At 49.0% G+C, this 17,713-nt stretch overlaps 1 protein-coding gene across 1 annotated transcript; it reads right to left on the bottom strand.

Annotated features, from left to right (window-relative positions):
* Positions 1-5,276: 5,276 nt before the first annotated feature.
* On the bottom strand, positions 5,277-13,110 carry CRYGN (crystallin gamma N; the record flags this gene model as incomplete). Its single annotated transcript, XM_084212679.1, has 4 exons — positions 5,277-5,412; positions 10,486-10,631; positions 12,384-12,632; positions 13,090-13,110. 4 exons carry the CDS (start codon positions 13,108-13,110, stop codon positions 5,277-5,279), a joined length of 552 nt encoding a protein of 183 aa, XP_084068805.1.
* Between the last annotated feature and the right edge of the window lie 4,603 nt (positions 13,111-17,713).

Raw genomic sequence — 17,713 nt, 5'->3', positions numbered from 1 at the left:
CAAACAGAGTGGCAGCATACCAGAACTGCTGCAATGAGTTAACCAAATATTTTTTAAATTGCATTTTTTTCCATGAAATAGCAGGGACAGATCCTTCACCATCCCAAACTCCCTGTCAGGAGCACATGAAACCATTCTGACTGAGAGGCAGCATTCAGTGCTTTTTGGACTGTGTGAGTGCAGGTGCAAATGCATACAGGACATGTGGATTTTCTGCAATCCACTAGAGATCATCATATTCAAAGCAGGAATTTACATTAACAATTTCTGTGCGACTTCATGTTTACTTCACGGGCAATTTGACTGAATACACTGGTACATTCCTCCATATGTTCGCATGCCTAAACCAGGACAGCTTGACTTGATTACAAACTGTCTCGTTCTGAATCATGTAAAGATGGTCAGCTGCCCATGGAAAACCTGGTACACCACTTGCTCTTTCTTCAGTGCTCCATGGAAAATTAATATTTGTTTTATTACTGTCCTTTTCCACTCTTTTCCATGTGTGTTTGGTTTCTGCCACAGCCACCAGTAAATGTGGGAACAGCTCAAATTGTGTGGGATGTTATTGCACCTCCTCTGCTGACTGAAGGGTGAATCTTGGAAGAAAAAAAGGACACCAAGCTACATGAGCCTAAGCCACTGAAAGTTGGTTTAACTGAGTTTAACCTCTCCAATAAACCAGATTATTTAAAATTAAAACCCCAAACAAATCGCCATTTGCAATGTTGATGATGCTGACCAGATTATGCAGATATTATCTGGTTCAGGTCTTGTTAACTATATCAGATTTACTCCTGGACAAGGGTTTGAGCCCATGGATTGCAAAAATTTCAAGGCGAAATGTGTTTTAACTCAAGTTAATTTTCCCTTGACTTCAATACAACATTGATGAAAATGTGTAAAGAAAAGAAAGTGCAAACCAAACTAGATGAAGCACGGGAGCCAGAATATCTGTGAATTGTCCCAAGTATCATAGAATCACAGAATGGGTGAGGTTGGAAGGACTCACTGGAGGTCATCTGCTGCAACCTTCCTGCTCAAGCAGGGTCCCCTGGTGCACACTATTCAGGACTGTGTCCAAAGAGCTTTTGAATATCTCCAGGGAAGGAGGCTCCACAACCTCTCTGGACAACCTCCTCCAGAGCCCAGTCACTGTGTTCTCTCTGAATTTTTACCCTGCCATTGCTTAGGCTTTAACAATGACCAGGGCTTTCCTCCTGGTTCCAGACTTCAGAGAGACCTTTTGAAGCTCTTCATTTCCTTTCTGCACTCAGTCAAAGAGGTCACCGTTGAGCCAGACTTTCTACTTAAAGAAGTAATAAAACAGCTCTAGCAGACACCAAGGAGTGAATTTGTTTCTACCAGGTCCAGAGAGGTGTCTCTGGAGGAGGAGAGAAAAAAACACAGGAAAGTGTGAGCGTGGGGCAGCCTCGATAGCAGGATAACACCTCTTTGATTCCTCAGGGAAGGTGGTGGCTGTGCAGCCCTTTTGCCTCCGTAAGCAGCGAGGAGAGATTCATTTGAACATGACAACATCACACATGCCAACAGTGGATCAGTAGGCAGTTTCCTCCTTACCTTCACTACATGTACATATGCCAAGTAGTATAGCAAGGCAAAAACACTGCAGTTCCTCAGATACCTTCCAAGGATTCATTTGAAAGAGATATTCCATCACATTTGCGCATTATCCAGCTACAAAGGAAGGACGTTCGTGTGTGCAGGCATTCTGGCAGGAGCTATTTGCTTTGGGGCCAGATGTAATTCAAAGTTATTCTGAATATTACGCTGCAGCAGCTTAGCCAAGCACAGTAACGCTGGTTATTAGGGTTTTCCTGGTTTTCCACATGGAGCTGATTTCATTTAGTTCTCTTTCTTGTAATTAATAACTTGTCCCTTTTGTTCGCTTTGAATCTTTGTTTCATCTTCAGCATTTTGCGGAACAGTTTCCAATTTCCTTAATCCATTGCTTGCCTCCTTGGTTCACATAGCAGAGCTCACTCAGCCATGCAGTTTAACGACATGCAGTTCAAACCTCTGCTGCACAATCTCACATCCACTTCACATCGAGCTGGCATTTCTGTCATTTATATTTTATACGCTATAAACTCACAAATCATACCATTCCGTACTAGAGCAATGTCAATAATATCTTTTTTTTTTTAGGGGAAAAAAGCACCAACGAGCCACTAGCGAGCATATGGGATCTGTACGTTCTGTCCTTTGAACAAGTGCAGATTTAGCAAGGAGGGGGAGGGAAAAGGAAGAGAACCAGAGCCACGTCCCCCCACTGCCAACGCAATGCATGTTCCTGCAGCATCACTGTTTGGATTAGGCCCATGGCCACCCTACTTAGGTTTCAAATAAGCAAAAAATAGATGGAATTCATTTCCCTGCTGCCAGTTTTTAGCGAGATTAGGCTTGTGCACACAGAGGAATTTTTTAAATAGCCTTCCCATGGGACCAGCTTTTTGCATTGAGAGTGTGCTCATAAATGGGATATCAAATGTCAGTAAATGATGAGTGTTTACTCTGCAGGCATATTACAAACTTGTGTAAAATGTGCTATAGGTAGCTAAACACTCGCTGGTTACAAACAGGGCTCCACACAACAGCACAGATTAACAGACTGTGTTTGTTGTACTTTTAACTCATAGCACAAGGCATGGCTCAGTCCAGGACTGGGATCCTAAGTATACTTCCACAATTTAAGCAGCAAATATTAATCTACTAGAGCATATAAACAAATAATTAGTTTGAAGTGTGTAGATGGAGTGGGCTTGCACAGAGTGGCTGGATGCTGGAGTCAGCCTGTACAGCTGTGTGTACGTGCACAGTCCCACGCTTCCACTGAGGATGGGCAGGGATGTCAGTGGGTCCCTCTAAAGCTGCTCTGCACGCAGGGGAGTTGAGCCACTGACCACTGGAAGCCATACAGCAGAGTGTCTGTGGTGTCACAGCTCTGACCCCAACACCAGTGGGACAGTCACCTCCCCTGGCTGTGTGCACTGAGTGTTGACAAACACAGATGTGGGGGTGTCTGGGCTTATGCTGTTGTTCCCAGGAGAATGTTGGAATGTGGTTGTTCCCTGTTTTCTTTTCTTTTGTCCCCCAAAAACTTGGAGCATCTGGGACTCCAGTTATTGTATATTTGAAAGCCTTTGTTTCTTTATCCTTCATGCTGCACTGTGACATTGAATGTGTTTCAGATGAATGAAAAGCCTCCTTTAAAGCTCATCACAATTCGATGCTTGTCTTTCCCTGGGACCACTTTGGGGTTTTTTTAACAGATTAATGTCCCGGAGGTCACAACAGAGCGCATTGCATATGACTGAATATTAACTTTTAATAGAGTGCATTTTGCTCAGGAGCCGATTACAGCCTTCATGAGGCAAGAGCAATGCTAATCCTGGAAGGACTCCTAAAATCTTTCATAAGCTGCATCTAATTAAAAGAAAATGAAATACGCAAGAGTTGATGCACGAGTTGTACATTTGTGCATCCCACTCAATGAATGAATCATTTCCCTGCCTTCTCTGACACAGAAATACCTTGCAACCCATTAAAGATCTTAAATATTTTTACAGCTCAAATGGACCATGTCACCACAAAGCCACCCAGGACATGGCCACTGAAGTCCAGAGCTGAGCTGGTGTAACTGTAAGTGCTGCTGTGATGATTTGCATGGAGGATACATCCAGACAACAGGCTGTCTACAAGAGGACACAATTGTCTGTACCACTGCTAAGGCAGACATCACCCAAACTGCTGTTAAACTCACAAGGTGGAATTTTTTTGCATTTCCATACCCCCTCATAACACATATAAAGCATATGTGTAGCTGTGGCAAATTTCAGTCAATGCAACTCTACCAACAGTGTCGTTTCATCACGGGAACAGCTCGTGTCCTCACTCAGGCCCAGCTGTTACCAGTCACCCCAGCCCTGGTACTGCTGGAGAGCCACAGGGAGCCAAGATCCAAGTGGATGAGTGTGAGTTGGTGGAGTGGCCGGCAGATCCAGTGTCAGGCTGGGATGCAGCACAGAACCCACCAGCCCCTGGCACAGAGCACAGTCCTGCTCCTCCCCGTCGCTCAGGGAAGGGCAGATTCCTTGCAAAGCAGAGCAGCCCCGAGGGCACACACACCTCATGCTCCAGTGTGCTGGGGACCTGTCAGCCTCACTCATGTCCCTTCAGAGTGCTGGGACTGGGGTGAGATCAGCAGCCTTCCCCCTGGATTAGCACAGAGCCTTGCAGCTCTGCCGGCACCATGCCTGCGCCTGTCAGCATCTATCAGACAGCCAAGGCTTAACAGCTAATAGAGTAACAGAGTGAAGAGAATAAAATCACCCCTTTCTGAAATAGCCAGAAACACCCTAGCTAATGCTGAACACAGATTATGATTTTGCAGAAGGGAGGCTACTGCACTGTTGGGGGCTGCATGCCAGGGAAAGCACCCAGGCTGCTGTGGACAGTCCATAGGTGAAGGGGCAGAGTGATGCCAGCCATAGAATGGGATTCAGGGGCGCTGAAACAACTGGGATGGACCAGGAACACTGAAGGGGCAGAACAACGGGCAGAGGGTTGTGAAATAAATGATAGTGCAGCGGCTGTTTTCCCTTGCTGCTGATCCCTCATAATGTCATTATCATGAAGGGTTGGGGACAAAGAGAAGATTGCTCAGGTTTTGTGCCTTCAGGCTTGGGGTTTTTTAATATCTATTTTTAATGTGTGCTGATCTAAAGTTAAAGTAACTCAGGATGAATGGTTGCTTTCACCTTTTTGTCAAGACCAGCATGTCCTGCTCAGACAGACCTCACAAGTCACCCAGCTCCTGCTATGATCCTCACGTGTGTCCTCACATGGCTCCCAATGGCTCTGCATCCGTGTGCATCCACGTGGCCCCCTCCAGGCACCGGGAGTCAGCTGGGGCCATCACATGGTGGCCCTGGTTGGGGCAGAGGGAACATGTGTCAGACCACAACCACAACGGCAGGCATGTTCCTGGATCTGCGTGTCACCACCAGTTCTGGCCCATCCTCCCATGTCCTCCTCATCAATCACTGAAGAATAAGAAAGCAAACCCACAGCTTGATGTAAATCAAGCTTAGAAAGATTACGAGCCTCTTCTCCCATGAACTCATGCTAGTTATATAAAAAAAACTGCTTAGAGCCAACAGCTGGTGTTTAACAATTTATTCCAGGGGTCAGTGAGTGGGGAGGAGGGTGATGCTCAGTCTCAGCAGGCCATGGCTGGCAGGGTGGAAGCTCAGCTAGAAGTAGTTGACGACTCTCCGGATGGACTGGACGCTGGCGCTGCGCGCCTGCCACTCGTTGAAGCTGCTGAACTCGCCGCGCTCCACCACGTACATGCGGCCCCGGTAGTTGGGCTCCTCGTACAGCACCCACCTGGGCACAAACGGGGGTCACCTGGGGCAGCACCCCGCTCCTGCACAGTGCCCACTCCCAGGGGCTGCGCTGAGGCACTGCTGTACTGCAGGGCACAGCGCCTGGTTCCCGCTCCCGCCCCGCACATGGAAATGCTCCTGGTGGAGCTCCCTGTGGGCCCTTCCCTCTGCTCCCCGCAGCGTGGCCTGGCAAACACCCAAAGCCAGACCAGACCTTGCCTTTGGAAGATGTTTTGGGTTACACCAGCAATAAAGCCTGGGCCCAAGGGCTCCCTGTTTTGCACTGCTGTAGGAATGGATCTCTCTGAGCTTCACCATGTGCAACAGAAACAATTTAATAGCATTTGAGAGAGCCAAAGGAGGACATGAGTCCCCTCAGCCGCTGCATAAACCCCTTTTTTAGGGACTGTAAGGAGAAACATGCAATGCTTGATGGATGTTTTGCCTCTTTGAACTGATCCCTTAGCCACGATGGGAACCATATCTAGGAATTTCTCTCTTTGTTAATGGCCTCTTTATGCTTTCCAACAAAGAGCAGGGCTTGGCTTGGTTATCTTTACTTTTTCTCTACGTCCAGAGTTAAAGACAACTTTTCTTTGTAATGCAGTCAAATGGACACAACATTCAATAGCCTTGGTGAATTTGGCATGCCTGACTTCACCTGGCTTGGCTACATCATCCTGCATCGCCCTGGCTTGTGACATGTCTTTCTTCATTTGAAGGTCAAGTCAGGAGCAATTCTGATGGTCAAGAAGGACAATTTTGCTGCTTTTCTCTCCCTTCACTTCACATGATCTTACTGTGGCCACAAGTGTCACCCCTGTCCTTCATGTGAGTCTCTCATGCTTCTTAACCAAATTTTGTCATTGCTCTGACAGTTTTGCAGTCAGGTTACCATCCTGTCATTGCTCAGCTGCTCATCTCTGACTCTTTCCTCTCACCCCCATATTTTTTAAGATTTTATGAGGATGTCTGCTGCTTTTCCCATCTATGTGCTCAGCAATGACACCAAAGCAGAAATGTAATCCTCCAAATCATTTGGTTTCTGTGGTCTGTCTTTGCAGGAATTCAGCTGGGACATTGGGGTTGGGACCTACTGTATGTGGGATTTCCAGGGAGAAACTTCAAGAACTGGAGGGGTCAAAGACTGCTGGTCCTTAAGGGTCAGGCAACAGCTGGTGAACTCAGATCAGTCTAACCCAAAGCAAAAAGCTGGAGGCTTAGGAAAAATTGTTTATAAAAGCAGCCACCCACGGGCATTATTTAAAAAACAAAACAAAAAAAAAAATTGGGACATTTATCCAAGGCACCTTACAGCTTCCTTGACATATTTGTTTTGTGTTTCTGAGAGGATATGAGATGGAACTGTGGTGGTCCCTTCTTCCAGATGTGCAGGACCAGCATGTGGATACCAGTATGGAATACTGTGCCTTGGTTTTGTGAAAGAGCACCCTGCAGTATCAGAGCCCTGTGTGTGGCATTGCTGACACGTGGTTCCTGCAAACAAACAGCCTCATTCTCTGGCACGTGTTGCAGGCAGTTTATATCCAAACTGGAATTGCAAAGTCATTTTCAGCCTTTTCCTTTGGTGCTCCCTTTGCAGCCTGTGGGGAAGGCTGCCCACTGCTCACCTGTGAGTGTAGTGTGCCCCCAGCACATATCCCAGTGTGCAGTGACAGAAAGCATCCTCAGCTTAGTTAACAACAACTTATAAAATTTTCCTCCTTTTTCTTTTCGGCTCTTCTGCTCTAGGACATCTTTCAACAACAGGTGGACCCTGGGGAATAGAGCAGGGGAAGAGCAGCCCCTCACAGTCACTGTCTTTCCCAAGATTTCTTTCCAGACACATGGTTGATGTGTGTGCACCATTCCATGGAGGGAATGGGACAGGCTTTGGTGTAGATAGAAGTAGACTGAGTGACCTGGTGTGGTGATAAGAGCCTCCACTGACTTGTCCCTCTGCTTAGGGGAAGGCTGAAAAAACCCAAAAACCAAAGGAATAAAAGGAATAGCAGAAAGATGGGAGGGAAGTGTGCTGGCAGTGCAAGGTGATGAGTGAAGGTCTGTATGGCTTACTTAGCTGTTCCTTTATTGCCTCAAATTTACGTTCTCTGAGACCATCAGTGAGAGGGGAAATCAAGTCAGTCAGGAGCCCAGAAAAGAAAAAAAAAAGAGATGATCTTGTCCTCAAGCCCAGCATGGGAGAGCTGATCCAGGCACATAGCACACAGCCCTCAAACATCTCAGTGCTGTGTTTCATTAGCACATAATCCCAGCGGACACGGGAATAAAATGCTCATGGAAGCAACTCAAACTCTGTAAGCCAACACTGGCTGCTCAAACTGAAAAACGAGGAGGGGAATGCTGTAGCATCAGCCTGAACCAAGCAGGAGGCTTTCAGTGGAGCTCAAAGTCACTTATTCTCCACGTAGGACTTGAGCAGTGCCACGGGCAGGCATCACCTTTGCTGAGAAGTATGTGGTGTTCATCAGGCAGGAGAATTTGGGTATGTGTTCTGCTTTGTATTTCACAACCTGACTGCAGAACACTCATGAATGCTTCAGCAGAATTAATGGTTGTTTGGATTCCTTCAAGTTATTCCACTGTAGTGTAGAAAAGCTCTTTTTGGGGTATTCTCTCCTAGGCCACAAAACAAAATCAGCTTTTTAAAATTGCAATTTCTAGGCCGTCCTCTGTGGAGCGGCTGAGGCACAAAGGAGGACAAGAACCCCACATCTTCATCTAAAATCAGATGATACCATATGTGATACTGGAGCTGGCTCTGCCCGTGGGACGGGCGAAGCCACTCACCACAAACCTGCAGCAGCTTCCGAGGAGGCGGTGACACCTCAGAACTGCTCCAAAATAGCAATCCACTGCCAGTGTGCCTTAAACAGCTTTGCCATCACCCTTCCTGGCTGGGGGGTAGCGACTGCCCGCCCCAGAGAGGCAGCAGGGAAGGTGCTGGACCCCCTCAGGCTCACCATGCACCCTGCCAGAGGCTGATGTTTGTCTCCATTGCCTCCACGTATTTCCAGATGATCCATCATCGCTTCCCGCGGGCACAGCCACCTCCACAAAGCGCGGGCAGCAACTTTTTATCAGCACATGACACCATCCATGGATTTTGAAATGGAAACAAATGTTTCTGTATCCAACAGATGTCGTGTTGTGGGAATTGAGGGTGAAAATCACAGAGGGAGACTGGCTCAAACTCCTTTTGTCTCCACTGACCCCATCTCCTCTGCTCCCCAAACATCCAAGGATGAGTCCTGGGACAGCTTTGCCAGGCTATGCCCAGCACCATCTACACCTGCAGCACCTCTGGAGGCACCTGGGTTTAGAAGATCCATCCAAAGGAGAAAAGTGGTGCTATAGGGTCCCTTTCTCTCCCTGCTCTCACCTCTCTGCAGTGGTATCTCATCCTTCCCTCCATCCTCCTGCAGCCCAGCAGGTCCCTCTGCATTGATAAAGGCCTTTAATTGCCTTTACAGACCTTTCCAAACATGTCCAACACTGATCTTCCCAGGATCTGAATGTAATGCTACAAACCTCAGCGAGTTTCCTCACCATGCTCCTCTCCGTGGTTTATTTTTTCCCAATTTTTTCTCACTATTCATGGACCTTGAGAAGTCCTGTAATGTTAACACAAACAATCCAGCCTCTCATGTTAAGGAGAGCAAGCTTCATGCCCTTTATATGTTTTGTAGGTGAAGGGGAAAATCAATCTGAGAAATTCAAGGGCTTGAAAGTTTCTGGGCAGCTTCCCAATTTCTCAAGCTCCAGGCTCTGCTACAGGGACCCAGGCAGTAAATTGGCCCTAAAGCTCTTGCCAGAGCACTCACAGGCTCCCTCTTGGCTTTGTGGTGTTGGTACTCAAATGCTCAGCACTAAAGGGTCCCTGGTGGGCTCCAGCCATTTCTTCCCATCAGGAGTGGGTAGCTCTGCTCTTTAATGAACTGCCATTGCCTAATCATAAGCCTGGATTTTTGGGAGAGGCCTTGGTTGGATCAGAAAGGCTCCTGCAGGACACTTGCTGCTGTCAGGATATCTTGATGGCAACAACCTTTCTCTATTCTTAGGGAAAAAAATGGACACAAAGGGTCCAGCATCTCCCACCAGGTGTCTGTGAGCTGCACAACATCCAGTCCAGGACAGGTGAAGAACAAGGTGTCTGTGCTCCCTCCTCTGCAGGGGCTTCCCTCTGCCCCAGGGCCACCCTCCAGCCCCCCTCTGCCTGGCTCTGGGAAGGTGTTATGGCATTCCCCAGCCCCCAGCAGGCTTGCAGTGAAAACACAATTGTCAGGAAAGAGGAAAGGGGAGAAACACAGAGAACAGCCTGTCTGACAAGAAGATAAAAAAGCCACAAAAAGGACCAACACCATTGAGAAAATACAAACTTGCCACCAAACATCAAGAAAAATGCAAAACTGACATCCTGCCCAGGCCTTCAGGAACTTCTGCAGGGGCAGGAGGGTGGGGCTGAGCCTGTCTGGGCATCACCACCGCTGTCAGCCCTGTCTTTCTGAGGCAGGATTTAATGTAAAGGGGAGCTGCTGCTGCCTCGATTCTGCCATCACAGGAAAAGGTGTGGTGAGGCCACTTACAAAGCAAAAGCCCTGACCTGCATCACCTGGAACTGTTCATCCAACCTCCCTGAGCGCTTCAGGATTGAAAGAGGTGTGGAAGGCAGGCAGGCAGGCAGGAAGGAAGGAAGGAAGGAAGGAAGGAAGGAAGGAAGGAAGGAAGGAAGGAAGGAAGGAAGGAAGGAAGGAAGGAAGGAGATGGTTTTAGGCTCCTCATTTCACACACATTATAAAGGTGTCTCAGAGTTCTTGTAACTCGTGCTTAGCTGCCACCCTCCAGAAGTCCCAGCCCTTTGAAAGAGCTCGCAGTGGGCAGGCACCAACATTCACCTTTTACCAAAGGCTTAACAAACATTTTTAGGCTTTCTCCAAGTGTCCCCAGCACTGAGAGGGTTTTCCAAGAGGGAGGGGTGTCTGCAGCCCCCTGTCCCCTGCAGTGCCCAGGGAGCATGGCAGCGGCTGGTGCCGGCACACGTGGAATTACTTACGCGCCGTCGCCGTACACTTTGAGGGCATTGATGCAGGTCTTGTCCCAGCCTTGTCCCTGCAGGAAGGAGCAATCTTCTGTCAGCTCCAGGCTGGGACCCCTAAAATGGCTCCCCTCGAATATTTCGATCCTGTAATGCTCGCCGTGCTGGGGACAAAGGGATTGGAGTCAACAGCAACACCAAAACAGTACAACAAATTATTTATCTGGCTTTTGTCAGACAGAGAAGGAGACAGAAGGGTGCTTTGGAAGGGGAATGTGAAGAGCAATCCAAGACCCCTGGTGCCAGCATGAACAGAGCTCACACAAACTCATGCTGCCTTCCAGCACACCAGCCATGAAAGCAGCCAAAAATCCCTCCAACCTGTGCCCGGCTGCACCTTCCTGCTCTGCTGTGCACATGCTAACACATCACAGTGTGCCAGTGCTCGGGGACACACAGCCCCTTGTCCATCTGCAGATCCCCCCACCAACCCAAAAACCCTCCATCCCAAATGCAGCATCAGCTGCAGCCCCGATGCTCTGCACACCCAAACAGGAAAAAAGAAACATATTCCAAGTGCACAAAGATGTTGGATTATTCCCCTAAACTAATTTGTATTGCTTGCAGCTTCATGCATAGCTGCTGTTCCTCGTGAGAGATGTTGTGCCTTTCTTTTAGGAAAATAAAAACAGGGGGGAGAAAAGGAAACTTTCCCAGCATCATCATTGCTGCGTGAGCCCTTGATGGTCACATGTCACAGATTACTCTGGGGACATCTCTGCAGCCTGTGGCAGAGCTATGTGGGACAGAGCGAGCTCAGAGGATATTTTTAAGCCAAATTCAAAGAATACCTAAATGCATTTTTCAAATAAACAACGTCAGCACACAAGAAGCTGGGCTGCCATGCCCAAGCCCGCAGCAGGCACAGCCGCCGGCAGCAGCCAGGCGGACACCGAGCAAACATTCCTCCGGGAATCCGCGCTGCACAAACGCCTCCAAACCCTCGCTGGCATCTCACAGGAACATCTTGGGCCAGGAAAGGAGGAGCACATCCTTGTGCTGGCCGAGGTCCAGGGCCTGGGCCAGAGCATCTCTCCATGTATGGATCAGGGAGGTGCTTTAGGAATGACGTTACAGACCTGAAACAGATCTGCTGCTGTGCCAAAAGCAGTTTCAGGGCCAGTGAGAAATCCCACCAGCTCCAGCTGGGCTCATGATTGCCCCAGAGGCCCTCAGTGGTAGGAGAATCAATGGAAAGACCCAACCCATGCTAATTTCTCTTTGCTACTTTTTAATCTTCCCATTTAAACCTTCCTCTGGACAGTGCTTTTAAAAGCCTGATAAGGGGAAGGGAAAATAATGGGTTTAGTTTAGGATTACCAGGGTTGGGGGGTGGTTTCCAACAGCAGAGAATTCAACTAAAATTTGCTAGGAGCAGCCCTATGGCCTGTTTGGAAAGCCCTTGGGCTGCCCTCTCCCCTTTAGGTGCGTGGGGAGATGGAGCGGCCGCAGCTCAAACTTGCCTTGGGCAATGAATCTCCTTCTGAATTCCCCCATGAGTATCTCACAGCAGCTTACATTAAAAGGAAAAGCACGTGGTACCAGCAGGACCTTACCATCTCATCTGGAAAACCACAGGAATACCTCATCCTCTTAAAGGCACTGTGTTTCACTGTGAGAGGAAGAAGATGTATCTTCCTCCTGTCTAGGGACCACAGGAAACTCTCTCAGCTTTGTGGCCTGCACAGACCGCTCTGAACGGGGACAAACCCACCCAGGAAACTCCTTCCTGCTCAGTGGGACACCCTATTCCTAAAGAACACACATTTTTATGGCACTTACTCGTGGGTCCCCAGCGACCAGGATGAACTAAATCCAACAGCTGGGAGAGCCAAGCCCAGCCCCGTCCCACTCACCATCCCGATGGGCCGGCAGGAGCCCAGGTGGTCGCTGCGCCCGTTCCAGCGGTAGAAGTCGGGGTACTCGCCGTGCTCCAGGATGTACTGCTGCCCTCGGAAGTCGGGGTGGTCAAAGCAGACCCAAGCTCCGCTCTGGACACAGATGGAGTTGACCCTGTTGAGGAAGCCTTGGTCCTGGAAGCTGTTGCAGCTGCCACAGACGTCCAGCTTCCTGCCTGTGAAGCATTTGCCTTCGTAGAAAGTGATCTGGGGGGAGGAGGAGAAAGGGCCCGCGTTGAGGAGCAGGGACATGGCCGGACTCCCATTCCAAGCAGAAGGGAATCTCTTGCAGATGCATCATTTCAGGGTGGTTTGGGTTATTTGAGCTGCTTTCCAGCAAAAGGAGCACGGCATCACTGGCATTTTTTCCTAAGCAGCGTATTTGTTTTTCTGGGAACGCAGCACGTCCCGCATTTATGACACTTCTCGCCACCTCGTGCTCGCTCACACATATTTCCAGCAGGAATGTTTAAACAGGAAATTCGGCTCCCGAAATGCAGCTCCTTCTGCCACACCCTCCCCATCCCTGCTACCAGATTTGCTCCCGGGATCAGCACTCACACCACGTCTGCTGGCTCTGTCACCCTCACCAGCTCCTTCCACCCGGAGGATGCTCGGGCTCTCCGGCCCCAGGCTGAAAGGGAAGGGTCGGGTCGTTACTTACTTTTCCTGAGTATTGAGACATTTTCTGCTGGCTGTTATCCAAGACAAGAGCGGGAGCCAGAGCAGAGCTGCGATGGACAGACCATTGGACACCGCGCTATATAGGGGCCGCCGGGGGGGGGCCGGCCCGGGGCTGGTGCGGCGAGGGCTTTGTAACAAAGCCGCGGGAACCGGGGCTTTGCCTTTCCTGCTTCGTAGGCAGAACCGCCGGTAACGGGGCCTGCTGAGTCCGGGCTTTTGATTTTGGGCAGATGATCTGACAAAAGATTTGCTTGGCAGGGCTTTGGTCGATTAGCAGTGCACATTTATTGCTCCTTTTTGGAGGACTTCTTTATTTTTTTCACTTTTTTTTAACTTTTTTTAAACTTTTTTTTTACTTTTTTTTTTACTTTTTAAAATCTTTATTTCTATTTCTTGTTTATTTGCCCCCTCTGTTTTCCCTGTTTTTTTTCTTTTTTTTTCCCATCCTTTTTCCTCAGCAGCATCTCTAAGCATGGCACATAATTTCTCTATGTCAGAGAAATGGTTTGCTTTTTCCCAGCTTCTTCCCACCTACTGCAGTGTGGCAGCCAAGAGAAGGTGTCCTTGAAGACTCCCCACCAACAAACTTTGCACTCCATCTGTCAAACCAATGGTGTCTCAGTCAACCTTTGAACCTCTGTAAATGGCACCTCCAAAATCCAAGGACCTGATCCCCTCCAAAGCACAGAGGTTGGGCTCCTGAGCCCACTGATGTTACTCACAAGCATCATTCTCAGGAATGTTTCCGTCTTCCAGCACTGAAGCCCTGACTCACCGCTGTAAGTCAGGATTAGAGGAACTTTTGGACCATAAAGTTACCATATTAAAGTAACTTACATTGCAGCTACATGGAACCACAACATCCTTGTCTGTGTTGTAAGAATATCCAGAGATTTTAACTGTCATATTCCCAGGACAAACAGCAAAGGAAGCTCCCAGCCCATAAACCCCATCAGTTTACACTAATGAGCCAGGCAAGAAGAGGTAAAGGCAGATGTATGGGGGTGGCCCATGGACCAGCATGCAGAGATGTACCAAGGGGCCACGTTAAAAGGAGATTTGTGCTTTTATGCTTTTTAATAGCTCTGGAAGAGACTTCACACACAGCTCCTGCTCACTGAATCCTCCTCCTCACTCACTGGCCCCTCATCACCTCCCCTTGCTGCCCCATCTCTCCCTGGACCATCAGGCACATGCTCCAAATCCAAACCCTAAAACCTCCTCTCTTGGCAGGCTGCACCCATCCTCAGGCGTGCCAGCAGCCTGGCTCAGCAGCCCCACTCTGCTGCCTTGGCTCTGCTTCATCTTGAGATTAAAGACTGCTTCAGGAGAAAGGATGTCATTATTAGGGCTCAAAAGTGTGCCACCCTTTCAATTAAGATGTAAAAGTTAATAAGCCCGTGTGCAGACACACGTAGGCTGAGCTGGAGGATGTCACTGACTGGGATGCACTGGAGGAGGAAGGAGAGAGGTGGCACTTTGTGCTGGGAGTGGAAACACATCCTCCAGCTGATGCAGGCAAACCTGCCCTGGCGTCACAGGAACACAGCTCACACGAGTGTGTTGTGCTGTGAGGCAGGAAACAACGAAACAACCCTCATGTGATTCAAACAACCAACCCCGCCCAAAACCTCTTTGAAACACCGGTGCTAATTTGAAGGTGTTAGATTCATCACCAGATGGTGCAGGGAAAAGCAACAGCACGCAGAAAGTCCCACTTGGAAGAGCTGTGGTCAAGATGAGGGGCATTAGTGTTGTTCCCAAAAACCCAATAACCAGCCATTCCTTGTGGCAGCCAGTGGCCTGGCAGGGAAGGAGAAGTGTCCCTCTTCTGAGTCATGGCTGGGAGCATGAGGACAATGGGGTGGCACCACTGCTGGCTTTGGGACCCAGCTCTGCACCCACTGGGGCTGTGGCTCAGGCACTCTTTGCATTGGCCACGAGCTGTTGGGTGCCTGGAGAGGAAAATCCGTGGCATCCACGGCAAACTGCCCCAAAGCACCCAGGAAAGCAAACACTGCCTCAGGAGATTTCTGTGGAACCACAAAAGCCTGGTTTCCTCTGGCTCTGTCTCATGAGGGGATTTTCCTGTTCCTCTTAAGGTGTGACATTTAATTCAATGTGAACAGCTTGATGAATCTGAGACTTGTGCCCCGCTGTCAGATTTCTTAGAAACTGTCCAACAGGTTCAAAAGTTATTTCATGAGAGATGCAAAGAGGTTGTGGCAATTTTATCCTTATTTCTTTGATAAACCATGTTAAAGATATGAAATAAGAAAGGACCCGTCTCTAGAAAAAAGCAAAATGATGGGGGAAAAAAGAATATGGAAGAATGGCAAATGGTAATTCCTGGACAAAGCCCCTTAACTCCTTGCCAAAGATGGAAAGGATGCCAGTGGAAGAGCAAAAAGAGCAGCCTGAGGAGCCTGTGGCCATAACAGCATTTCAGGCAAGTGATGCTGTGGCTGACCTCGCCTCCTGCTCGTGCCCAGGTCCATCTGACCATGAGCCCCACAGCAAAAGGGCTGTGGGCAGCTTTCCTCCACTGTGGCTGCTTCAAGGATGAAGCATTGGAAATGAACTTGTGAGCTTGAGTATTTGGCTTCAACAGCCAGAACCCAAAAATCTGAGATTCTTTTGTGGGTTTTGGATTTGGGTTTGCTGTCCACAAGGGCAGCTCCAGGCATCTCTGCTGGCCTTTGCTGCCACAAGGCTGAGGAGTGAAGTGGTGAGAGACAATTTGCTCTCCAAATTGTCTAGGCCAGAGCCAGGGGAGCTGAGCAGGGTGTGACTCCTGGAGGTGAATCTTTGGGAGTGACCTGACGTACGTGAATGGAACATTCCCAGTCAGAGGCTTAGCAGGATGAGCATTCTGCTCACAGGTACCTCCTGCAGCTGGCACAGCCCCACACAAATAAGCAGTAATGGAGCAGCAGCCAAGGAGCTGCTCCACATCCTCTGAGAGGGCCACACTTCAGCTTCTGGAGGAGCCTGGAATATTTGCAAAGCAGTGTTAAGACCTGGCAGGGAAAATCCCTAGTCAGGGCTTTCAAAACACCATCTTGCTTTGAAAAGCTCATAGATTTGTCACATACCTCAGTATGAGATACTTTGAGTTCATTAAACATGAAACAACCGTGAGTCTTGCTCCTTCCCATGGAAAAATGTTTGGCTTGCTGCTGGGAATGATGAGCACATCCTGTGGGACTCAGAGCAGCAACAGACCTGAGTGAGAAACCATCTCTTGGCTCAAGGGAGAGTTTCTGTGTGAACTACACATTGCTTGTCAAAGACCCAGCCCACCTCAGACCAGCTGCCAGCAGTGCCCATTTCTGCCCCTCCCTGTACCTGAGTGCTGCCTCCCAGAGCTGCCAGGGGCTGGCTATGCTGCCTGCAGAACACCTCTGCAAAACATTCAACCCACACCCTCACTGACAGCATGCATCCCCTGGAAATGGGAATCACCTGCCAGGCAATGGTTTGGGGTTCAATGTGTTGCCTTCAGCATGGATGCACTATGGCATAAAAACCTCTGGAATATCTCTGCCAAGGGTGGCCATCTCACACCCTGACCCACCACCCATCCCATGCCAGCAACACCTCGTGTCGCCCATGTGGGGTAAGGACTCCAAAAAGCCTCCTCAGACTCAGCAAATCCTGTCACAAAATGATGGATCTGGCCAGGCTCCTACTAGGAAAAACAGCTCCTCACCTTGGAGAGGAGACCTGCTGGGCAGGTTCAGCCAATTCCAGTCTTGTTTTCAGTGATATTCTGTCCAGGGATCATCACACACATCAGCATCTGAATGAGATGGGACCTGGACTTCACTTTGGAAAGCATCAGAAAGCCTAGGGGGTGAAATCCTTTCAATACAGTTTTCACTGTATTTCAAAAAAGTAAAAGTTCCAGTAGGGAAATAGGATATCCAAGGAAAAGTTGGATGCTAAGGACACCCATCACCCACACCAGTTTAGCCACATTTCTGCCTACTCACAATAGCTGAAGGGATCTGTGCACAGGTTTTCACTCCCCCTCCCCAGCTGTCAAAGGGGAGCAATATTGACCTTATTAGATGAAGTTGTGAAGATTACCCAGTATTAGCAAAATGCTCTGAAGATGAGCAGTCCTGATTACATAAGGGCTAATTAGAAGCTGTTGATTTCTCCTTCTGGAGAGGCTCAGCAGTGTTAATTAGCAGGGTAAGCCCAGCAAGCCTGGGCACATCACATCATCACCACCTGCACCACGCTCACACAGCACCTGGGACATCTGCACCTCATCCAGATTCAACAGCACAGCTACTGCAGGAACAACACAGGAACAACAGAACATTTTTCCAGCTTTTTTCCTCTCCAGCATGGATTCACCAACCCTCTACAGAAGCTGGGAAGAAGCATTACAAAGAAGGCCCCACAGACCCAGAGGTGACTCCCCAAACTCCCTGTCATGGAGTTAAGCAGGCAGGGACAAACTTCATTAGGCATGGAAACAACAGGGAAAAGAAGGCTCCATTTAGCACCTGCAGTCCATCCTTCCCCTGCTGAGCTCACCTGCCTCACTGCCTTGCTCATCCTCAGCATTTCCAGGCATGGCAGCCTGGGAG

This window comes from Fringilla coelebs (assembly GCF_963513975.1).
Source record: "Fringilla coelebs genome assembly, chromosome: 1".
Lineage (NCBI taxonomy): Eukaryota > Metazoa > Chordata > Aves > Passeriformes > Fringillidae > Fringilla > Fringilla coelebs.
This window is presented reverse-complemented; position numbering and strand designations above follow the sequence as displayed.